This window comes from Symphalangus syndactylus, chromosome 4 (genome assembly GCF_028878055.3).
Source record: "Symphalangus syndactylus isolate Jambi chromosome 4, NHGRI_mSymSyn1-v2.1_pri, whole genome shotgun sequence".
Classification (NCBI taxonomy): Eukaryota; Metazoa; Chordata; class Mammalia; order Primates; family Hylobatidae; genus Symphalangus; species Symphalangus syndactylus.
In genome coordinates, this window is record NC_072426.2 from 61421072 (window position 1) to 61446277 (window position 25206).

Below are 25206 nucleotides of genomic sequence, written 5' to 3' on the forward strand. Positions count from 1 at the left end.
CTCCAACCAGTGAGATGGCCAATCTCCTTAAATATCTGGCTCACAGAAGTGAACAGATCCTGATTGTAGCCTCCCCACAATCATGGAAGGGGGTGGCCAAATAAGACCCTCAATTTTGGATAAAGCTGACAGATCCAGGATTTGGTTTGTAGCCCAATGAAATTAACTCCATGGCTGTCCAGAGTACTTCCTTGAGATTTTGATAAGACATTAAGATGCCAGTCCTGTATGGACCCAGTAAGTTCAATTCTGGGAAGGCTTTAAATGTTTCACTCCTGTGATTTTCCTGAATAAAATAACAGAGCTCAGTTCTGCCTAAGGTTGATTCCTCTATTTTTTCCTTCTTGTGCTCATAGCACCTAGTACATTTTATTTTGTCTAACCAAAATAAAACATTTAACTTGATTTATGAAAAAGCTCAATTCTTTTAAAAATTTAACATTTTAATTAGAACTAATCCCTATGGTCTATTGTTCAATGGAAGCTCAGATAGGTAAAGTGGAATGAATAGAATGAAATATTAAACATGTCTGTATAAATCAACATGAAAAGGTATTGAAGGTATTGCAAGTTACAAACTAAGTACAGTGGAGAGTTCAGTGTTAAACATTTCTCTAAACTTTATATTCATGTAGTGTTATTTTTGCAATTATGTTTTGTTTTTACAATATAAAAACAAAATCAACACATTTCCAAATAATGTTCAAAACACATTTATTTACTAAATCACCTGACATTGACATCTAAGATAATTTCAACAAATAAAATATTTAAGAAAAAATTGTGGTATACATCGTATTTGTCTCTAGAAAAAAGTCTCATTTACAAGTTGAGGAACAAAGATATTTCTTTTAATTAAAAACACATTAATTATGCAGTGCTACCATAATAAAAGTGAATATCCCAAGAACAGCTCAAGTATCTTGTGAAGTATTAAGAGGTGAACTGTTTTGTTTTTTTTTTCAATCATATTCAGAAAATCTTATGTGTTTACTCGCTTGTTGAGTCTTTGCCAGTCTAATCTTTTCAGCTTTGGTGATTAACTAAAGAGAAATAAATCAGAAATTAAAATGTATCGGATACTCAAAACACACACACACACACACAACTATGACTAGAAAAAATTTCACAGCTATCAGCTTGAATGGAAATTTTTTAAAAACAGCGACAAGATGACAAATGAGATAATTATGCTCAGGTCAAATCAATTACAAATCACATCTGTTATTAAGGCTGTTTACTATTTCCTATTTCTTACACCCTTACATAAATTGTTGAATATTTTTAAGGAAGGCAAATGAAATTACACAGAATAAAAAAGAAAGCTGTTTAAAATGTCTAAAATATTCCAAAAGCTTCCTTGATTAAAAAAACTAAAAATATTAAACTTTGGAGTAAATGCAAATCTTTTTCTCTAAAAAATATAGATTCTAATGAGTATTCATTTAAATAGTTTTAAAGTGTTTGGTACCATATGGCCATTGGAAGGAATTCACTTTTAGATTAAACTAAAAACCTATTATTCATCATTGAGGTGAATTAAAATCCAAAGAAGTTTAGAACTCTATCATACCCATGTTGCTGTTCACAAATTTTATAAATTCTGCCTTTACCTGCTATCAGTAATTTATACAGAATTCAAATGTTTTAAAAGCCAAAGAGAAATAAGCTTCATTCTGTCTCTAGTAGCTGTTATCTATTTTTTACCAATGTGTTCAAAATGATAGTGCATACTACAAAGATTTAGGCTAGCAAAATGAGTAGGAGACATCCCTTTTGGCAGACCTTTCCTTCATCTTCTTGATCTTTTGTGAGACACCACTAATTTAATTTACTTGTGTTTAATATATTATTTTAGTTTAGTTTTTTTTTTGAGACAGAGTCTCGCTCTGTTGCCCAGGCTGTAGTGCAGTGGCGCCATCTTGGCTCACTGCAACCTCCACCTCCTAGGTTCAAGCGATTCTCTTGCCTCAGCCTCCCGAATAGCTGGGATTACATATGCGTGCCAGCTGGCTAATTTTTGTATTTTTAGTACAGACAGGGTTTCAACATGTTGGCCAGGCTGGTCTCCAACTCCTGACCTCAAGTGATCCACCAGCCTCAGCCTCCTAAAGTGCTGGGATTATAGGCATGAGCCACTGCGCCTGGCCCCGTAACGTGAATATTAAGAGCCAGAATTTTTTTACTTTTACTCAATTATGGGCCAAATACAATACTGTTGTAGAAATATTGGGCTGTCATGTCAGTAAGGTATTTAAGTAACCTTTTGGCACATTCACTGATGTTCTACTAGTTTTTTTTCTAAGCAATTTCCATTAATTACTAAGATGCTCCTAGTACTCCAACTACACTGGTCTTCTAGTCCCTAACAGCATTCCCTTCCGGTCTCTGCATTTTCTTTGCTTCTGCCTGAAAAGCTGTACTTCTAAACTTTACTGGGGGCTTACTCACTCACTTCCCTAAGGGTCTTGGCTGTAACATAACCTTTGCAGAAGAGTTTTCCAGACAACCTCAGCTGTTACAATGCTCTCCTGCAATACACTGTTTTATTTTTCTGTCTAGCACTGGTCATCACCTAAACTATATCGTTTATCTGTTAGCTTCATGAAAGTAGAGGACTTTGTGATTCATGGCTTTACCCCAGGTTCCAAGAACGGTGGCTAACACAAGGCACTCAAAAATCATTGGCTGAATTAACTAGCAAACAAGTTGGCGAAACTAATTATGGTCTACTCCTTTTTTCCAACAAGCTTTGCACAGTACTTACTTTGTGTGTTAACCTCCGTTTCATTTCACAACAAGGGTCAACTTGCTACTTCCATAGCTACTTAACAAATTGTGTTAACGACAATCCTGACGTCATAACCGAGTTGTGTTCCAACTCAATTTAAAAAACTTCCTAGTCAAAGATGAGCTCTAAATTTTTAAAACGAAAAATAAATGATTTATTCCTACTTTTAAAAATATATAAAATCTAAATGAAATTTCACACCAATTAGAAGGGTATTACTTAACAAAGTGACTTCACTTCAGTTACCAGTTCTGGATTAGTGATTTTAACATTTGAATAATCTCAAACAGGCTTTGAAATTAACACCTCATATCCCTGAAAGAATCCTTGGAAAGCACAGGAGGCTTCCCCACCACAGCAAGTTCAGTCTCCTTTCAAGGAAACAAAATTCACACCTCCCCACAAATCACGATAAATTCTGGGCAATGGTAGAAGGTTGATGAAAAACACTTGCTTTTTAAGTTATTATTATTTTTTTTTGTATAAATATGACCCCAAATCAACAAGCTTAGATTACAGGAAATAAGACTTTTAAAGTGCTCACCTAACAAAAAAGAAGTTCATCTTTTTCATTTTTCTTACACTTTTATAATATACATTTCTAAATTTTGATGACTATAGTTAATATTACGTATTATGTACCCTACTTTGTTCCAGGCACTTTTAAAATGTACTAACCTTTACATGTATAATAATTTGTTTTAAAACTTTTTAAGAGACAGGGTCTTGCTATGTTGCCTAAGCTGGAAAGCAGTGGCTATTCCCAGGTGTGATTCCACTACTGATCAGACCAGTATCATTTTAAGTGACAGAAAAATAAAATTACTAAAAGAGGGGCTTGCTCTAAATTATTTAAGCTTGTTTATATTACCTACTATCTTAGAGAAAGAGGAATAAAGCTTATCGTTGCTATAGGAAACACTATGCATAAAGTCTCTCCATCTTATCTATGGAGCCTCCTATCTTTATAAACTACATTCTAAATACATTGTGTTTTTACCATGAAGATAATCTTTCTATAATCATTTATCACCAAACTACAAGACATAGCAGCCAGAAATCGAGACTGTTAAAGTATATCACTGGTTAAAAAGAAAAAATCTAAATTAAAATTATATATCCTTGTGAGAAAAATAATTCAATTTCACACATTTTGAAATCTAGAGAAATGACTTTTCCCTCCCAACCTAAAACATAGTACATATACTCAGTAAATCTTCGTTAGGTAATAGCAAAACTACGATCATTTTATGACTACCTAGTACTGACTTTGGCATTAAACGTTCAAGGAAAGTTTAGTCTAAAAAAACAAAAATGAATCAATTACCTTTTCAGTGCCTCTTTTCTTTTCCCGAGGCTGATTAAGTTTTGCCTGTCTATCAACCAAAATCTTCTGCCAATACCTTTGTTCGTGATCACCTTAAAAACAAACAAAAACTCTGATGGATGAAAAGAAGAACATATCTGAAAAACCATATTCAAGGCATTACATTCTCAATAGTAGAACTAGGACAGTTTTTGAATATATTTAATGCTACTTTATACATATTACACAATAGAAAAAAAATTATTAGTTTTGCCAGGTGCGGTGACTCAAACCTCTAATCCCAGCACTTTGGGAGGGCGAAGAGGGAGGATCACCAGAGGTCAGCCTGGCCAACATGGCAAAGCCCCGTCTCTACTAAAAATATAAAAATTGCCTGGTGCAGGGGCTCATGTCTGTAGTCCCAGCACTTTGGGGGGCCAAGGCAGGCAGATCACGTGAGGTCCGGGGTTCGAGACAAGACCAGCCCGACCAACATGGAGAAACCCCGTCTCTACTAAAAATACAAAATTAGCTGGGTATGGTGGCACATGCCTGTAATCCCAGCTAACCTGGGAGGCTGAGGCAGGAGAATCACTTGAACCCGGGAGGCAGAAATTGCAGTGAGCCGAGATTGCACCGCTGCACTCCAGCCTGGGCAACACGAGTGAAACTCTGTCTCAAAAAATAAGGCCGGGCGCGGTGGCTCACGCTTGTAATCCCAGCACTTTGGGAGGCCTAGGCGGGCGGATCACGAGGTCAGGAGATCGAGACCATGGTGAAACCCCGTCTCTACTAAAAATACAAAAAATTAGCCGGGCGTGGTGGCGGGCACCTGTAGTCCCAGCTACTCGGAGAGGCTGAGGCAGGAGAATGGCGTGAACCCGGGAGGCGGAGCTTGCGGTGAGCCGAGATTGCGCCACTGCACTCCAGCCTGGGTGACAGAGCGAGACTCCCTCTCAAAAAAAAAAAAAAAAAAAATAAAATAAAATAAAAATATAAAAATTAGCCAGGCGTGGTAATACACACCTGTAATCCCAGCTACTTGGGAGGCTGAGGCAGGAGAATTGCTTGAAACTGGGAGGTGGAGGTTGCAGTGAGCTGAGATCACACTGCTGCACTCCAGCCTAAGTGACAGAGCAAGACCAAAAAAAACCCCAAAAGACAAAAGCCAAAAAAACAAAAAAACTAGTTTCATTAGCCAAACTCAGAAAATATATTACCCACAATAAGGATGGTAACAAAAAAAAAAGGAAACTTCTATGAAGTTTTACCAGAAAGGATCTCGAGTTTCCAGCAGTGTTTCTTGTTAATTTCTGTATATGCATTTATTACTGCTTGAGCATCTTCAGGAGTTTTAAATCTAGCATGGCATTCTGTATCCCCTTCTAGCAAATCGACATAAAGAACTTCTGAGATTGCTGCCAAAGTATCCTGCATTGGGGTTAAGTAGAAAGACAAATAAAATTTAAAAAGTTTCACAATAATTGTAAAACTATTCCAATGGTTATGCCAGAACATATTATGTAAATAAAGCATTTTGCAGACTAATGAGGAGCAAATATCCTGTATCAAACATTTCCTGTAAAGCATGTTCTTAAAAATAGATTTGAATAATATCAACTCTAGTAATTTATTTTCGTTTATTTTCTTGAAATCACATCCTTAAAATCTGCACTAGAATGGGAATATTCTATAAGGACAACAGATTTGTAGAGCAGAAAGCAGAAATAGTGTCCCTCAACCCCCAAATCAGGAAGCGTTCACATCTGGGAGTAGTATAAGGAATAAAATTAAAAAAAAAAAAAAAAAAAAAAAAAAAAAAAGGATTAAGGGAGGTTTGTTTTTACTCACCTGTAGAAAATCACTGTGACTTTAAAATATGTGTACAAATCATTCAACTTTTAATAACAACTCATGAAAAATAGTTTAACCAAACCTAAAATACTAGGTTTCCACACTGTTCAAGAGCTCTTACTTTCTGAAAAAAATACCTAAGTAACCTCTTCTAAACAAGTTGTGGTCACCCAGCAAGGAAAAGTTTTACCTACACTGCCTGCTGTGAGGGCAAATTAACCAGATTCCTGCATTCTTAATCAACTTTTTTTTTTTCACAGCAGGTTTTACAGAGTATACAATGAATTTATGCAGGAATGTTACACTAATTCCTAATTCATCAACTTCCATTCATAAAGCTAAAGAAGTAACTGGAGATTCCTAAATGGGGGGGAAAAATCTTATTTATCTTGCCTCCCTTTCGTTTTGACCTAAAATTTCAGGACATAACTAATTTAGATTATTTTCAGATGTTGAATTTTTAGATGTTTGAATTACGGAAAGAATTGAGCAATACCTGGAAGTATTATTTCATCATAGAATAAGAAAAGTTTATCAGTTAATAATAAAAAATATACAATAAAATCTGTGAGTTTCTAGAAGCCAGGGACTAGATCTTAACTCACCCCAACATTCAGCAAACTATCACAAAACAGGCATTTAGTAACTGTTTGCCAAATTAAAAAAAAAAAAAACTGCAGAGACTTACACTTGCTAGTCTTTCCCACTTCTTTACCTAGTTAATTAGTACCAAATTTAGATATAAAGCAAGTAAAAAATTCAGTATTGTTGAAATTTGAATGTATTCAGTAGTAGTAATGAGTTTTATAACTGACTTTTGAGCATATTCAATTACTACAACTCAAAAGATATATACTAAATATCCATTATAATGTCAGGCTAATCTCTTGATTTAAAACTCTTAGAATTTAAAACCCATAGAGTGACAAATTAGCCTGGTAATCACATGGGCAAGTCACAGACAGCTGTAACCACCAACACAGCTCAGTTTTTGTTTCAGCAAAATGTAAGTAACTACTAACTGGATTAATGCAGGGATTGATTTTATGATTTTGATGATCATAAATGATAAATTTGTAATTGATATAGTTACCATTTAAATAACGGAAGTTATTTAATGAGTTGATTAGAAATAACTCTGAGCATTTTTTTTTTTTTTTTAAGTACAATTTCCATTTTATTTTTCTCCAGAGAATAGTCTGTCTTCAGTCTTTAAGAACTCAGCTCCTTACATGGGCTTTGGTGGGGGACGTGGGGCAGCACCCGCAGGTCTAAATCGGGGTGGAGGTGTTCGGTCCTTGCGGGCTTCACGAGATCGATTCCTGACTACTTTGCTATGAATTGCACAACTCACACAGTAATGTAGCTTCACATACAGCTTGGGAAGCACATAGGCATCGAAGACGCTCGCTTCAGAAATGTCCCTGACTGCTGCGGCCTCCACTATGTTTCGAATGACGAATTTCTTAATGGCCTTGTCCTTGGGCACGCATCGGGCACAGTTAGTGCAGCGAATAGGCTGCACGTGGCCGCGGCCCTTTTTGGCACGACCATTGTTCCTTCTTTTCTTTGTCATTTTGGAGGCACGGACCGGAGAGAGCGCAATTTTTGTATTAAATGTTTTGTGATCTGATTAATCAGAGCAGTATTTAGATCCTTCAATTTTCAGCGGTCTCCTGAAATGCAAGCTGGTAACAGCAATTTGGATTTGGCCAAATCCTTCACCAACATTGCAGAGAATCAAGATTTGTTTCTTAGTGACAGCTATAGGATTGTAGGACAGTATTTCAGATAAGGAGGGCTTACAGATAAACAAACCACCACCTCAAAGGTATTCAAGTTAAAACCTGACTGATGAGTCTCTGTAAAACCAAAACAACACACTAACTGATGATGAATGTCAGTATAAGAAAATACTTACAACATGTGGTATGTTACAGAGCATTTCACACTTTTTAAAAAGAAAAGGATTCACTTAAATAGGTGACAGGCAGGGTAAGGGTAAATAAAATATGGTACTCTCACATAAAAGTATATAATTTCCCTAATAGAAAGTACTGCTTACCAGTGTGGTATAAAAGGCTATAGAAGATAGACTGTATAAAGCAAAAAAATATAAGCCTGTATGTACAGCAATTTGTAGCATAAATTATATAGAACTATGGGTTTTTTGGCACATGCGTGCAAAATTTTAATAGGTTTTCAGAAATATTCTATAATTTTCTATAATTAAAATTTTAAAGAAAATCAGCACATAGGTAATACAAAAAAAATCAGTGCCAATAAAAATCAGCAAAAGTTACAATTTTCCTATAGAGAAGGATGTTTAAACTGTGCTTACTATAAAATTGATTCAGTGAGGAATTTCAGCCTCTAGATTTTGCTTCAAAATTAAACCTAAGAGTTACCATGGAATTAAAACTGTACAGTAGTTTACCATAGAGATACAAATTCTAACTTGATTTATCTTCCATATGCAAAACATTTTCACACAGGGAAATAATAATAAGAGAAGAAAGGAACAAATACCCTAGGGGCTCAAAATCATTACCCGGACTTGTTTCCTGCCAGGTAGAGGCTCTGTGCTAATGATCTTCACAATCACTCCACTCAGGAACTGTGGTCCTGTTGCATTAACTTTCTCCTGGGTGCGACAGTCTTCCCTGTTGGCTGTTGATTAGAAAAGGAAAAAGACCAGGACTAAATCTCTTACACTTAACAACAATTTAATACTTAGGAGGACTACCTTAGAATAATTCCTGAGGCAGATTTAAATAATTTAAAATGTATTTAATTTTAAAATAAACAAAGGTTATATGTCATACTGCTTATTTCAAAATATCATGAATAAAATTCAGAAAGTTTTATTATTCTACATGCAAATTGTTACTGCTAGAAGAGCATTCGTAAAGCCTTTAAATTTGCCCCTTCTCCCTGAACAAAGGAACAGCAAATTTTTACTCAATAAAGTTAAAAAAAAGTTAAAAGATACTGTGTTTTAAACACATTATTATTCAAATGTGAACATTTATTTTTACAAGAAATGAGAATTTAAAATGTATCCTAATTTTGAATTTATAGGAATTTTGCTTTAACTTGTTTCTGCTTGTGGTGCATACTACAGAATGAAATTAACAGGTGAGAAACTACAATCTTCATTCCTACAAACTTGCTCAGTCTACAAACTCTGCACTCATGTTCTTAATAACGAAAACTGTAGAGAAAACTCAGGTTATTTAAAAAATTGTTTTAAATGAGCCTTTTAAATATTCTTATCAAGAGTAAATAACATCTGGATAACTTCACAAATCAAGAATTGTTTTAATAATGAAATAGAATAATCAAGTTTTTTAAAATTAATCTTATAACAACTCAGAGATAGCATTTTCATATATAAGTACATTATAATGTTGTCAAAACTATCAGTGATCTTTACTTTTTTCATTTTTCATTCCAGTGTTTTGAGGTACTCCACTGTCTGTTTCCATTTCTGACTCTGATTTTATTTGGGATATTGTTTTTTTTAAAGAAGCCATACTAGCTTTTTGTAGCGCTAAATACTCTTTTTTCAAATCCATCCATTCGCTCCTACAAGGAAAGAAATGGTGATAACAGATGACTAAATATAAAAAGTAAATATGGAAATATCTAAATATATACATTCACAGTGACTTGGAGCAACTCCTCCACCCAACTTTCCTGTTTCTTTAAACACATATTCAAAATATTTCCTAGGTTCTAAAGACATTTAGCAAATAAGCTAAGGGAGTTCCTCTTCCCCCAATATTCAGATTAAATGTTTTAAGATTTCCAATGAAATTTGAGTGTCTGAAGTATTTTAATTTATAAAAGTAAAATTTTAGCATTAATTCCTTAACTAGTAACATTTACTAAATTAGTCATCTCTGTGGGAAAAGTGCGAGATTAAAGATTTGTTAAACTGCTTCCAATTTGAGAGATAACATTCCTTAGTATTTACTTGAATCAAAAAGAATTTCTAAGTAGAAGAAAACACCCCGTGGAAGCAATCTATTTATTTACATACTTTAATATGTAGATGCTTCTTCAAACAGAGTTCCTCCAGATAGAAACACAATGCCTTTCTTGGCTCAGTGGGAGCACTCATTGTTACCCTAATCTATGCCATCAAACAAGCAGATAGGAGATTTTCTTTTTCTTTCTTTTTTTTTTTTTAAAGAGGAAGATATCTTGTGGTAATGGTTTTAGCTGTTAACATTGACATCTGTATACTTCAAAAAAAAAAAAAAAAAAAAAAAAAAGATCCAGACCCACCCAGGATCATACATTCCCTGAGAGCTGATACATTAAAATAACAAAAGGCCCTTGTAATGATTCTCTGAGATAAAAAGGCAAAAGGAATTCAGGAGTTAAGAATAGTATAAATAGAAGTGGCTGAAGTTCCTGCCTTTTACCCTTCTGGAGGAGAACAGGAATCTTTGGGAACTAGTTCAGGAAGGTAAAGAAATTTTTTTCTTCAAAAGGTATGCCATTTTGTTTTCTTTCTCCTCAGTCTAACTACTCTCAAGTCTAAAGAAGTTGTATGTGGGTGGGCTCCCTTCAACTTTAACATGGAAGTGCTTTCTGTGACTTTAAAAGAAGTAAGTGCTTCCATGTTTTAGTAGGAGTGAATCCAACTTACTACTCCAAAATATAGAATACGCTAACCTCATTCTCTTTTGAAGGGATCCCCTTTGCTTTAACATGGGGGTACCTGCTGTGTGAAACAAAAGTAAGTGCTTCCATGTTTCAGTGGAGGTGTCTCCAAGCCACCACACCTTTTGTTACAAAATTTTTTTTTATAGTGTTTTAAGGTTACTAAGCTTGTTAGAGGTTAAAGGATTCTAAGTTTTTCCAAGACTGGGCTCCCCACCACTTAAACGTGGACGTACTTGCTTTGAAACTAAAGAAGTAAGTGCTTCCATGTTTTGGTGATGGTAAGTCTTCCTTTTACGTTTTTATTATTTTTTTGTTGGAAAAGGACTTCATTGTATTGACCGTATCTCGTATATTTAAGCTGTTTTTAAATCTGTTAAGGGGCCCCCTCTACTTTAACATGGAGGCATTTGCTGTGACATGACAAAAATAAGTGCTTCCATGTTTGAGTGTGGTGGTTCCTACTTAATCAGCAATTGCGTTAACGCCCACACTGCAGTTCTTGGCTACAGGCCATTACTGTTGCTAATATGCAACTCTGTTGAATATAAATTGGAATTGCACTTTAGCAATGGTGATGGATTGTTAAGCCAATGACAGAATTTAAGCCACAGACTTACTTTGATAGTACTCTTAATGGTATAACTTCTTCTCCCATTTTATGTCTCTCTTTATGTTTTTTCTTATGTTTCCTTTTTGTTTTCAAGAGAGAGCTATCTTTTAGATCTCCAGTATCCTTTTCCTCTTCAGTAGAGATTTCTATATCTTGAAATAAATAAAAAAGCACTCTGTTAAGACATGGGGCTGTGAAATGGGTGAAACAGAAGCTTAACTTAATCTAATTAAAACCTTGTAGTTTTACCTCTATTTTCCTTGGAAGCTTCTGAAGCTTCCTTAATGATGTCTTTCTGAATAATTTTCTTTACTTTTGATCGGGGAGCTAGGGATTCTGCATCTTCAGAGCTGCTTCTCTTCCTCTTCCCTGATCTGACTTCAGGTAAGCTAGATGCTTCAACTCTGTCCCGTTTTTTCTTTTTCTTTGAGGACTGCTTTTGGGGTTCAGCAGACTCAATGTCAGAGCCCTCAGATGTGGGTCTGGATCTTTTCATTTTACTGACGCCGGTGTTGCTTGTGTCCATGTTTTCTTCTTTGGCTTGGACATTGTCTTCCTTTTTCATTCGGCCTTTCTTCTTCTTTTTCTTTTTCTTCTCTTCTGTAAAAGTGCCATCATTAGTTCATCTTACTTCAACTACATCTATTTAAATATTGAAAAATACTCACCCACAACTCTTAAGGCTGGAATGGGCTTATTTTTCACTGTTTTAGGAAATATGCCAGGTTTTCTTGGTGCTTCTTCTGGTGGGTTGTTAAGAAACTGAAATGATTGTGAAAAGTTTATATATTTATATATTTTAATACTTGTTGTATTTCCTTTTTTTTTTTTTTTTTTTTTTTTAGGATCTGGACCTACCTCAATTGCTTTTGCTGCTTGTTCTTTTGTTTCAAATTCCACAAATGCAAATCCCTTTGGATCTCCAGTAGACTTATAATGTGGTATACTTATATAAACAACATTGCCACATTTCCCAAAGACTCTTTCAATCCAGCTGTGATTAACATTTTTGGGAAGTAACTCCTATTATAAATTAAACGCAATATTAGAGTTTTTCACAATCAATGTCAATAAATTTGTAACTTATATTGTTTCTGTGCCAGTTTCTGACTGGGGACCCGGGTTCTTAAGCTTACCACATACACTGTGCGTTCATCCTCATCCTTTGGTCTTTCCCCCAGAGGCTTTTTCCTCCGGATTCTGGTGCCTTCCAAATCAAGCTTTAAAATAGCATATCACATTAATAAAACTAATATTATTTATAATTGTAAACTATAATCATATAATAATCATTACGTTAACATTCTTTATAATTATAAACTATAAATATAAACAGTATTCTTAATTCTTACCTCTACAACAGCTGAACTTCTCAATGCTCTGGCAATTAACTTCCCATCAGTAGTCAATTTTTTCATTTTGTTAAAAGACACAAGTAGTGATATATCAACATCTAAAGAAAATGAAAAAGTTAGTATGTTAGTGTATCAGCAGGATCAATTCAATTTGGTACAATTTAACCTGCCCCTCTGGCTTGGTGGCTCATGCCTGTAATCCTAGTACTTTGGGAGGCCAAGGCTGGTGGATGGGGGAGTGCAAGACCAGCCTGGCCAACATGGTGAAACCCCATGTCTACTAAAAATACAAAAAATTAGCTGGGTGTAGTGGCACACGCCTGTAATCCCAGCTACTCGAGGCTGAGGTAGGAGAATCGCTTGAACCCAGGAGGCAGAGGTTGCAGTGAGCTGAGATCACTCTAGCCTGGCAGACAGGGTGAGACTCAAATGAACAAAAAAAAAATTGTGAGGGTCTAAATGGCATTGCATATTTGGCGACCTAAAATAACACATTTTAGTGTATGTAACTGCAGATTAAGATTTGAACACAAATGATTAATTAGCAATACCCAGACATTCAAAGAGGATGTCTGGATCCCATCCTATTAGAAACAAGCACATGGTTGCTATTTGAAATTTAGCAACTGGGGATGGTGGCTCAATGCCTCTTATCTCAATTTAGATGTGAAGGTAAATCCCTTGAGCTCAGGAGTTCAAGACCAGCCTGGGCAACATGGTGGGACCCCATATCTCTTAAAAATGCCAGAAAAAAAAGCTGGCCTGCTGATGCTTGCCTGTGTTCTCAGCTACTAGGGAGGCTGATGGAGGATTGCTTGGGTGGGGCTGAGGGGGTGGAGGTGGGGGCAGAAGTTGGAGTGAGGGGACATGGAGCCAGTGCATTCTTGCCTAGGGAAAAAAGATAGACCTTGCCACAAAAAATAACATTGAGCTATGTGAAATGCCTTCTTGTATGAACTAAAGTATAGCACTCTCGAGTTACACACGATGAATGGTTATTGAAGCAATTAAATCCCAAAATACTTACAAGCTTTGATTTGAAATTGCTTATTTAATATAGCCTAAACTCTTACCAACAGTCTTTATTTAGAAGATTGTCATTCACTAAATAAAAATTAGAACAGATTACAAGGAACATACTTGCAGAAACGAAGATACACATTATAGAATATACTATTTTAGGTGCAGTGGCTCACGCCTGTAATCCCAGCATTTTGGGAAGCTGAGGTGGGCAGATCATAAGGTCAGGAGTTCGAGACCAGTCTGGCCAACACAGTAAAATCCCATCTCTACTGAAAATACAAAAATTAGCCGGGCATGGTGGTGCATGCCTGTAGTCCCACCTACTCAGGAGGCTGAGGCAGGAGAATCACTTGAACCTGGGAGGCAGAGGTTGCAGTGAGCTCAGATCACGCCACTGCACTCCAGCCTGGGCAATAGAGCAAGTCTCCATCTCAAAAATAAAAAAGAATATACTATTTTATAAGTAAATTCAAAGGCAACCACATCTAAAAATTGGTTCCTTTACTGAAGCAAACTTACATCCATCTCTAGATTTTTCTATCTGTTCTCGAAGAAATCTATCCTTGTGAAGATTTGCATCCCCAAACCAGAAGTCCACTTGCTTAGCAATATCTGCAAGCACCTGTTTAACTCGTGACCGTTTCTTTTTTTCAACTTCTTTTTTCTTTTCAATGCTTTCTTCTTCCATTACCTTTTCCTGATTTCCGCTTTCAGTTTCCATTCCTGTGAATTACAAGAAAAAGATGTAAATATTTAAATAATCATAATAGCTAATATAGTTAAATATTTAGATTAGCCTTTAATTGTCTGAGAGAATAATGGACTCACATTTGGCCGTCAGAAGACAAAGAAAATTTATTTTTATATTTAATAAATTAAATTAAAAAAATAATGTACCTCCTATGTTAGGGATCACAGCTTTAGTTTCTTTGTACCTTTTAAAACACAGGGCTAGATTATCCTAGAATAATATAAAAAATTACACCTTTATCTCACTAAGCTGCACTTTTTTTTTTTTTTTTTGAGACGGAGTCTCGCTGTGTCCCCCACGTTGGAGTACAGTAGCGCGATCTCAGCTCACTGCAAGCTCCGCCTCCTGAGTTCACTCCATTCTCCTGCCTCAGCCTCCCGAGTATCTGGGACTACAGGCACCCGCCAACACGCCCGGCTAATCTTTTGTATTTTTAGTAGAAACGGGGTTTCACCGTGTTAGCCAGGATGGTCTCGATCTCCTAACCTCGTGATCTGCCCGTCTCAGCCTCCAAAAGTGCTGGGATTATAGGCGTGAGCCACCGTGACCGGCCTAAGCTGCACTTTTAAGTCAGTAAGTGAAAAGTGTAAGATTAAGGGACGTGGACACTCTCCATCACAACATCCCCCCACCCAGAGAAGTTGTATTCGCTTTTTTTTTTTTTTTTTTGGAGACAGTTTCCCTCTTGTTGTGCAGGCTGGAGTGCAGTGGTGCGAACTTGGCTGACTGCAACCTCCATCTCCAGGGTTCAAGCAATTCTCCTGCCTCAGCCTCCCAAGTAGCTGGGACTATAGGCACATGCCATCATGCCCGGCTAATTTTTGTATTTGTAGTAAGAAACGGGGTTTCACCATGTTGGCCAGGTTTGTCTCGAACTGCTGTCCTGGTGATCCGCCCGCCTCCGCCTCCCAAAGTGCTAGGATTATAGATGTGAGCTGCCGCACCTGGCAATTTTGATTTTTAAAATGTTAATTTCTGCTTTCTAGGGGCAGAATTCAACTGGTAAGTTGTAGAAATCAGCCTCTTCTCTCTTCTTTCTCCTTTTTTCTTTGAGGCAGTCTTGCTCTGTTGCGCAGGCTGGAGTGCAGTGGCATGATCTCAACTTACTGCAACCTCTGCCTCCTGGGTTCAAGCGATTCTCCCTGCCTCAGCCTCCCTAGTAGCTGGGAATACAGGCACCACTGCCATCACACCCGGCTAATGTTTGTATTTTTAGTAGAGACAGAGTTTCACCATGTTGGCCAGGCTCGTCTCGAACTCCTGACCTCAGGTGATTCGCCAGCCTCAGCCTCCCAAAGTGCTGGGATTATAGGTGTGAGCCACCGCACCCAGCCATAAATCAGCCTTTTCAAGTGGCCTTCTCATTCCAGTGTTTATTTCTTGGGCAGCAATTTCTAACCCCCTCCTTCCTCAAGTTACTTTCAGTAACTCTTCCCCTTTGCTCTGTCAGCTCCAGCCATACAGTACTTGCACTTCCTGAAGCTCACCCAGCAATGTCTAACAGGGTCTTTTTAAACCTGTTCTCTCTGAAACACATATCCCTAGAGATAACACAGCTTGCTCTCCTAATTCAAGTGTTTATTTAAATGTCACCTCAGTGCGGTCTCCTCCCACAACCATATTTAATAACGCAAATTTCTGGATACATACACAGTAACTCCCCTGCCTTATTTTTGTTCATAGCATTTATCATCTTCTAACATTACTATCACCACTGTGCAATTTATTTCTTTGTTGTTTATCCTTCCTAGATGGTAAGATCAATGAAATCAGAGATTTTTGTTTGTTTTGTTTACTGATATATTGTCAGTCCCTGCCACAGAGTCACTTAAAAATGTGTTGAATAAATTGTGCCTAGATTTTGTTGAATGAATTGAATCATTAGTGGTATAGGAGCAAAGGATTAATATCAGGCCTGGGATAATACAGGCTGCTTGAGAGTAACCTCAGTCTCCTATAATACAGTCTTCTTGGAAACTGGAGAGACTAATGGGGAGTGTTGTACCTGTTTCCCACGTTGCACCTGGTTTGGAGCAGCTATTAGATGGCATGGAGGTCTTATGCCTATGTGACCAGAACAACAGATTGATAGGCAAAAGGGGTTAAAGCTTTTATGTGTCAAAGTGTCCTAAATACACCGTGGTCCTTATCTAGGGAAGGCATACATGCCTGTTGTGGGTAAATGGGAGAAAAAAGTAGTGAATTTGGGTAATTGCTAGATATGGGTAAATGGCTTGGTGGCCTCTGGTGGGATGAAGAAGCTGCATCTACCCTATCTTTTGCCTTGTATCTTTCTTTGGTAAACAGTATTTGCATCTCTTGAGTCTGACTGCTGGTTAGAATCTCCAACTGCTACAGTGATGCTGCTGATAGTAACAGAAATAGATAATGTGTTTCAAAGTGATATCTAGTAAGAGGGTACAAAGCCCTTAATGCATTTCACCTCAAATCTCCAACTAAACACGCATTCTCATCAAACTCAACAGAAGTACATTTTGGCATTTTAGGTTTCAGTAGATCAATCAAGTACCAATTTTGAAATTATACAAGTAATGACATATTTAGGTGATGCTAGCTTAAGACATAAAACACAACTATAGGTCAGAATTAATAATAGAAAAACAATGAGGTGTCATTGAGTACCACATAACCATGTTCTTCACCTCATGCTCTTACTTCAACCCATCCTGTCAGGCTTTCCTCCTCACCATTCTAGAGAAACTGCAAACAAGCTCCTCAATGAGCTCCACTGTCTACTTGACCTCTCAGCAGCAAATGCAGTTGGTAACTCCCTCCTTGAAAATATTTTTTCATATAGCTTCCAAACGGGTTTTCTTCCTTTTCAATTTCCTTTTGCAATCTCAGCTTCTCAATTTTCTTTCACCCTACCTCTCCTACTGTGCTCTACACCTTTACATGATGCCTAAATTGGACTCAGTCCTGGGCTTCCTTCTCATTTACACACTCATTCTTTCTGAGGATCCTGGCTTTAAGCTCATTGGCTTTATGCTGATGCTTTACAAATCTATCTTCTCTCATTAGCTCCCCATTCCAATATTCAACTGTCCACCTGACACCTCCACTAGTTTATCTAAAGGATATCTCAAAATTAACATGGTGAAAATAGGACTCTCAAGTGCTAACAATCCCCTCCCACCAATTTTCCCTATCTCAGAAACACCAATTACAAAATTGCTGAAAAGGCAAAAGCCTTAAAATCATTCTTAATTTCCCTTTTCCTTACACCTCATGGTCAATTCATCAGTATTTCTGTTAGCTCTAACTTTAAAATATATCCCAAATATGAATAATTCTCATTTCCTCCATCATAAGCACCTGGTCCAAGCTACTACTGCGTTGTCTGAACAACTATAAGAACTTTATTTCTAGTCTGCCTGCTTCTAATCTTCTTCCCTTATAATTGATTCTCCAGATAGAATTATAATTTAAATACGTAAAACAGATCATGCCAATTCCTTACACAAACTCCTCCAAAGGTTTCTTTTTTTTTTTTTTGAGACGGAGTCTCGCTCTGTCGCCCAGGCTGGAGTGCAGTGGCGCGATCTCGGCTCACTGCAAGCTCCGCCTCCCGGGTTCACGCCATTCTCCTGCCTCAGCCTCTCCGAGTAGCTGGGACTACAGGCGCCCGCCACCACGCCCGGCTAATTTTTTGTATTTTTAGTAGAGACGGGGTTTCACCGTGGTCTCAATCTCCTGACCTCGTGATCCGCCCGCCTCAGCCTCCCAAAGTGCTGGGATTACAAGCGTGAGCCACTGCGCCCGGCCCTTTTTTTTTTTTCTTTTTTGAGATGGAGTCTCACTCTGTCACCCAGGCTGGAGTGCAGTGGCGTGATCTCGGCTCACTGCAACCTCCCCCTCCAGGGTTCAAGCGATTCTCCTGCCTTAACCTCCCAAGTATCTGGGACTATAGGCATGTGCCACCATGCCTGGCTAATTTTTTTTTGTATTTTTAGTAGAGACGGGGTTTCGTCATGTTGGCCAGGCTGGTCTTGAACTCCTGACCTGAGGTGATCTGCCCGCCTTGGCCTCCCAGAGTGCTAGGATTACAGGTGTGAGCCACCGTGCCCAGCTCAAAGGTTTCTTATCAGACTCAAAATAATGTCCAAAAACCTTACTGTGGTTGACTAGACCCTATATAATCTGGCCTGGGGATGTCTCTAACTTCATCTATCACAATTCTTGCCAACAGGCTCAGTCCAAACATAACCATCATCTTTTCATTCTTTAAACATGCTAAGGCCATTCCCACTTCAGGGCCTTTGCCCTTGCTGCTCCCTTTACCTTCCTTACCATATCTGTATAAATTACTTCCTTGTTCACTTAGGTCTCTGCAAATGTCACTTCTTAGAGACACTTAGCTCTTTCCGCTCAATCTAAAATATTCCCTCCCTGCTGACCTTAACTCTGTCCACTGCCTCAGTCACTATTTTTTATCCTTGTATCCTGTTGTCACTACCTGGAATTGTAACTTTATTTTTTATTTTTATTTTTTGAGATGGAGTCTGTTGTGCAGGCTGGACTGCAGTGGCACAATCTTGGCTTACTACAACTTCTCCCTCACAAGTTCAAGTGATTCTCCTGCCTCAGCCTCCCAAGTAGCTGGGATTACAGGCAGCTGCCACCACACTCTGCTAATTTTTGTTTTCAGTAGAGACGCGGTTTCATCATTTTGGCCAGGCTGGTCTCAAACTCCTGACCTCAAGTGATCTGCCCATTTGGACCTCTCAAAGTGCTGAGATTACAGGTGTGAGCTACCATGCCCGGTCTGGAATTTTAATTTTATTATCTATCTAACCCACCAGAATGTAGACACTATAAAGGCAGGAACTTTAACTTCATCAGTACCTAAGTATTTGTTGAATAAAAAAACAGATTTAAAAGTACCTGTAAAGTGTTAAGCATTTCAAATTCTTTGTAAGGTTGTGGGATGTAAATAAAATACAAATAGGCCAGGTGCAGTGGTTCATGCCTATAATCCCAGCACTTTGGGAGGCCGAGCCAGGTTTATCACTTGAGGTCAGTAGTTCAAGACCAGCCTGGCCAACAAAGTGAAACCCGGTCTCTACTAAAAATAACAAAATTATCTGGGTGTGGTGGCCCATGCCTATCATCCCAGCTACTTGGGAGGCTGAGGCAGGAGAATCGCTTGAACCCAGGAGGCAGAGGTTGCAGTGCTGCGAGATCGTACCACTGCACTCCAGTCTGGGAGACAGATTCAGTCTCCATCTCAAAAACGAACAAACACAAACGTAGGCTATGATCACTACAGCAGGCTCCACTGCTAATTTTCTGTCTTGAAAAAACTAAGTTATAAAGGGCAGACTACCTGCTCTCCAATTCATTTCCTTGTCAAAGCCCAACATCTAAGGAATAGTAGACAGAAATGTATAGGCGCAGAAAGTCACAATTTTCCCAGAAGCCAGGCTTTCCTTATCATTCTCATCTCTCAGCCCAGAGACCCTCCTTCATTCTTTTTCCTAAGGATTATTTTTGTGGCTTGAAGTATTTAAGTTCAGAATGATTTACCTCCGATTTAAACAGCAAGGAACATAAGATATAATTTAGCTTCTCTATATATTGACTGCAGAAAATCAGGAAGTTACAATCCTTTTGTTAGTTTTGATCCTCAAAGTCTGTGCTTCTCAATGTCCTGTGATAACAGGTATGTGTATTGTCACTTCACACATTCCAAATCAAACTCATTGTCTTTCTTATCCGCACCTGTTCTTTCTACCATCCTCAACTTATTTAAGGATGCCATATTCCACCAAGTTAACCATTCAAACTACTTATTAGCTGTGTGGATTTTGAGGAAGTTACCCTATCTCTCTGTGGTCTATAAAATATGGATAAAAATCATACCTACATAATAAGGCTGTTCGCATTAGCCAAAATAATGTAAATAAAGCACTTCAAATTGCTAAGATATAGAACACAAGTAATCATTATTCTATCCAATCTCTTGTTAAATCCTCTCAGTTTTGACTTTTGAAATGGCTCTCATCTCCATCCAGTGTTTTCTACAACTACTGCTACAACTGTCACTAGAATATGCCAATAGTTTATAAACTGTTCTATAAGTCACCCATTCTCAACAGGAGCCTATGTATAACCCATCTAAAACACAGACCTGGTTTTGTGATGCTTCTGTCAAAACTTGCAACATTAGAAATTCCTTAGCACCTTCCCATAACATAATATGCAGTTTATGAAAACATTGTTAAAAATAAAAAAAGTAACATTTGGCTAGGCGCGGTGACTCACGCTTGTAATCCCAGCACTTTGGGAGGCCAAGGCAGGGGGATCACGAGGTCAGGAGATGGAGACCATCCTGGCTAACAAGGTGAGACCCCGTCTCTACTAAAAATACAAAAAAAAAAAAAAAAAAAAAAGAAAAAAATTAGCCGGGCATGGCGGCAGGCGCCTGTAGTTTCAGCTACTTGGGAGGCTGAGGCAGGAGAACGGTGTCAATCTGGGAGGCGGAGCTTTCAGCGACAGGGCAAGACTCCATCTCAGAAAAAAAAAAGTAACATTTAACTGGCTTTAAATGAAGAATAAAAGTGACTGGGTAACAATATCAGTAACTTTATATACATTTTTGTAAATCCTCACAATCCCACTAGGTAGCAGTTTCTTCCATTTTCTTAATACAAAAACTCAAAAAGGTTTAAGTGACTTGGCCAAAGGTAGCTAAGTTGTCCCAGGTATGTTTGATCCCACATTGTCTAAATTTTGGTAGAATTTCCCGCAATTTATCACCATGGACTCTATGTTCTGACTCAGGAATTCTTAATCTGAAGTCCATGCAACTTTGGCTGGACAAGAATTCTTGTGGGCTCCATTAAATTGTAAATGATACATTTTAAAGATAAAGGTAAAATCAAGACTCTTGTACAAATATAAAATGAATACACGGTAAAGATTTAAGCACAGTCACGGGTTGCTTAATGACAATGACACATTCTGAGAAATGCATAGTCAGGTGAGTAAATACATCATTGAATATGCAGTTATTCTATGATGTATTCACACAAACCTAGGTACTATCGCCTACTACTCACCTATAATCTTATGGGACCACTGTCATACATGCGGTCTGTCGGTATGTGGTGCTTGACTGTAAATAAGGGAACCAGTTAAGTGTTAAAAACCAGTTCAAAGGAGAATTAAAAAAGCAGGTACACAGGCAATCAGGAACGTTGAAATTAATATTAATAAATACTGCTCAGGACAATAATTAATTGCATGTTTACTGGACAAACCTAATTTCCATGTTGCTGTAGCGAGTTACACGGTTGAAAAATAGTTCAAAGACCACGAAAGACATAGATAACCTGGAAGAGTGAGTTAGACAAGACACCAAGTCATTTGTGTGTGTTTGCTATTTTAAAGTATTTCGTAATTTCTCCTAAGGAAATTATATGCAAAATGTTTGTTTGGAGACGCAGCCTCTCTCAGTGGCCCAGGCTGCAGTGCAGTGGCGCGATCCTGGCTCACTGTAATCTCCGCTTCTCAAGTTCAAGCGATTCTCCCAACCCAGCCTCTTGAGTAGCTGGGACTACAGGCGTGCACCACCACTCCCCGCTAATTTTTGCGTTTTTAGTAGAGACGAGGTTTTGCCATATTGGCCAGGCTGGTCTCGAACTCCTGACCTCAAGTGATCCGCCCGCATCGGCCTCCCAAAGTGCTGGGATTACAGGCGTGAGCCATCGTGCCCAGCCTCGCAAAATGTTTTAATTAGGTACATGCACGTTTTCCTGAGAAGCTAATCCATAACTTTAAGTTTTCAAAAGAAGTATGCCACAACAGGTTAAGAATCATTGTTCTGGTCACTGCTTACAATTCAAGTCCCTCAACATGTAGTGGCCTGTGTCTTCTGCTTTGTCTGAATCTTCTCGTCTAAGTTTCCTTATTAAATTTTCAAGGCCCAGATTAAATGGCATCTTACTCTTTGAGATCTGCCACCACCCCGTGTCCTATCTAATTAACTGCCTCATTTGTTTTCTCAAGTTTCTTTGCTAACTCACTCTGCACGCCATATCTAGCACGTGTTAGTTCCCTTCCGTAACTGGATTTTTAACTCTTCGAGGACGATGGCAGAGTCCTGCAAAAGAAGATGATAATTTTATAATATAAATCCTCACGTTCGCTATCCTCTGGCAGCCACAGCTCAGCTCCAATCTGCGAAACACGGCACTCTCTTTACTGACTACTGCTTCTCTCGCACCCGTACTTCCGCAAGGACGCCGTCAGAGGCTGGGCGCGCCCCAAACCTCCCCACGCCGGGCCCCTATGCGCCCCTACTCTCTGAAAACGGGAACTACAAGTGCTGCCGGAAGACTTTTGCGCGTGCGCATAGATAACTAGGCCAAGGAACTGATGGGCGTGCGGGGAGGGCGGGGTAAGAAGGACGATAGATGATAGAGTGGACCGCAAGAAAAAGGACGGAGAGTTAATTAGACTTCGCCCAAGCTGTGCGACCCTATAGGCCGCTTGTAACTTACTCCGTTCGACTACCAAAATACAGGGTCAAGTACTGCGGCCTTCAGCCCTTTCCGTCTCCGGATCCTGATAGTCTTGGTTACTCTCGCGTCATAGGATGAGCGACAATGTTTTCCGGTCCCAGCTGAGAAAGACGGGCCCGGGGGCAGTGCGCGCGCCACCTACGTCACAGGCGAGGTGGTTCCGGGAGGGCTGGGCGTCGGAGAGCGCGGCCGGTTGAGAGACCCAAGGAAGAATTTGGCGATTTGAAAGCGGAGGTTTTTTAGCTCGGACGGAGGTGGGCGGGCTAAGTTTTGGGTCCTCATCTGGTGAGGTCTCGCGTTAATGACGTCACATTCTTTCGCGGGAGAAATTCGAAAGTGGATTTTGTGCAATTTGACAGGTGAGGTGAAGTGTTTCTCGGGATTTCCTAGGAATGACTTGAGCGATTTGGGGCGAAGGGACGAAAGACTCTGCTCCGTAAGAAGAGAACCGGGAAGGATGCTGTTTGGAACCAGGATTGGGTTGGTCGCAGTCACAGCTACTCGGACTGCTTGTAGTAAGTGGTGCCTCTCCACTGTTTTTCCCAGGCCCTGCTTTGCAATTTCGAGTACGTATGAGGACCAAAGAGAGCTTTGCTCTTTGTATTTAGGACTGAGAAAGGATCAAGTCTCCATTGTCATTTGGTGACATAGGATTATGGTTATTAGAATCTTGGCAAATGAGATATGGGTTTCCTTTGTTTATTTGGACTGGATAGTTTCTTAACAATGTTGAGTTCGTGATTCCAAAACTTTGTTATCCAAACTATTTAGAGATTCAGGCTTAGGTTCAAAAAATACTCCTTGTTTAAAAACAAAAGGAAAAATATCTTTTTTTTTTTTGAGACGGAGTCTCGCTCTGTCACCCAGGCTGGAGTGCAGTGGCGCAGTCTTGGCTCACTGCAAGCTCCGCCTCCCAGGTTCACGCCATTCTCCTGCCTCAGCCTCTCCGGGAAAAATATCTTGTAATTAAATGAATAATGGCTCATACTTTACTGAGAACACCGAGTTTTATGTATATATGTATCGTGTCTGTACATATAGTAGCACAATGTATATGTATATATATGTGTGTATGTACGTATATCTGTGTGTATGTATGTATGTATATAATTATCACAGAACATCTGGGGTCTTTAAAAACTTCTTTGGAGATTAATCTTTCACCTGTTAGAAGTCAGTCAACAGGTGAATTGTCTGGTAGACGTGGACAGATGAACACTTGGAAAAAACTCTTTTTATCTTTGCATCTCACTTAAATATATATGATGCTGTTGTCTAAAATAATTTTTTCTGATTAATGCTAAGATAAGAAAGGGTGTTGACTTTCTATGAATAAGTATTAGAGCTCTTCTAAATTTTAAAAGATCCGGTTAGCTTTTTTTTTGAGGTTTTCTCCTACAATCGAATTTAACCATCCTTTAAGAGTTTCAGTCTTCTCAGTTCTTTTTAAACCGTACATTCCAGAAGTAATATCTCAATTTAGGAAAATAATGGAGAATTTATCTTGCAATTGCGAAATAGCATATAAGTAATCCTAAATTAGTAAATACTGGGTTCCTAATCTGTAAATTGTAATAATACTTATTCTTCAGGATTATGAGACTGATAAATACTATATGTAAAGTATCTCGTCCAATTCCTGCCTGATACATAGTATGTAATAAATAAATAGTTATATATAATTACACACAATAATCATATAATTATATATTATATAATACAGTAATATAGTTATATAATTACATAATTATAATGTATATAATTAACATAATATAATGTATATAATGTAGTTTATAATATAGCACTTTGGGAGGCTGGGAGGATTGCTTGAGCCCAGGAGTTTGAGGCCGCAGCGAGCTATGATTGCAACGCTGCACTCCAGCCCAGGTGACAGAGTGAGACCCTGTCTCTATAAAAGAAAAAGAAAAGTTAAAAAGCAAACAAAAACAAAACCTCCAAATAAAGCATTTAACAGTCTCTAGCATATGGTAGCACTGAATAAATGGTAGCTATTAAACAGATCTGATATTAATAACTGCCACATGCCCAGCACTGTGTCTGTACCATGTATTCTCATCTATGTACACAGCATATCTAGCCCAGGAGTGTTTTTCTTGATCTCTCTTTTATCTTCTTGGCATTCTTAGGCATCAGCAATTTATGTACGCTGGAGGGGAGGGAGATAGGATGTGGAAGTTGTATTTTTTTTTTTTTTTTTTTGAGATGGAGTCTCGCTCTGTTGCCCAGGCTGGAGTGCAGTGGCATGATCTCTGCTTACTGCAACCTCCGCTTC

The 25206-nt window shown here is 38.4% G+C and overlaps 3 protein-coding genes across 34 annotated transcripts in view; 1 reads left to right on the top strand and 2 right to left on the bottom strand.

Annotated features, from left to right (window-relative positions):
- Positions 1-697: 697 nt before the first annotated feature.
- On the bottom strand, positions 698-23040 carry LARP7 (La ribonucleoprotein 7, transcriptional regulator). 12 transcript variants are annotated; one of them, XM_063638002.1, is made up of 15 exons: positions 22893-23006; positions 21651-21722; positions 21450-21505; positions 14136-14339; positions 12591-12691; positions 12375-12458; positions 12097-12261; positions 11907-12000; positions 11488-11835; positions 11246-11390; positions 9388-9539; positions 8503-8621; positions 5369-5528; positions 4119-4210; positions 698-1043 (listed from the first exon to the last, which is right to left on the bottom strand). In XM_063638002.1, the coding sequence occupies exons 4-15, from the start codon at positions 14335-14337 to the stop codon at positions 963-965; spliced, it is 1743 nt and encodes a 580-aa protein (XP_063494072.1). In that variant the 5' UTR covers positions 14338-14339; positions 21450-21505; positions 21651-21722; positions 22893-23006; the 3' UTR covers positions 698-962. The 12 variants fall into 12 exon arrangements, with proteins under 12 accessions (XP_063494072.1, XP_063494065.1, XP_063494068.1 ...); XM_063637995.1 differs by having other exon boundaries at positions 11488-11838; XM_063637998.1 differs by lacking the exon at positions 21651-21722 and having other exon boundaries at positions 11488-11838; positions 22893-23023.
- On the bottom strand, positions 7127-8493 carry LOC129480712 (small ribosomal subunit protein eS26). Its single transcript, XM_063638004.1, has one exon. It carries the CDS (start codon positions 7525-7527, stop codon positions 7180-7182), a length of 348 nt encoding a protein of 115 aa, XP_063494074.1. The 5' UTR covers positions 7528-8493; the 3' UTR covers positions 7127-7179.
- The window catches only part of ZGRF1 (zinc finger GRF-type containing 1), a 103027-nt gene continuing 100849 nt past the window's right edge, over positions 23029-25206 (top strand). For 8 of the 21 annotated variants that reach the window (XM_063637981.1, XM_055274832.2, XM_063637972.1 and 5 more), the window contains exon 1: positions 23032-23272. The gene's annotated coding sequence lies outside the window, so the exon portion shown is untranslated. Of the gene's footprint in view, positions 23480-25206 lie in introns of all 21 variants that reach the window. The other 13 variants (XM_055274831.2, XM_055274833.2, XM_055274828.2 and 10 more) reach the window with 6 other exon arrangements.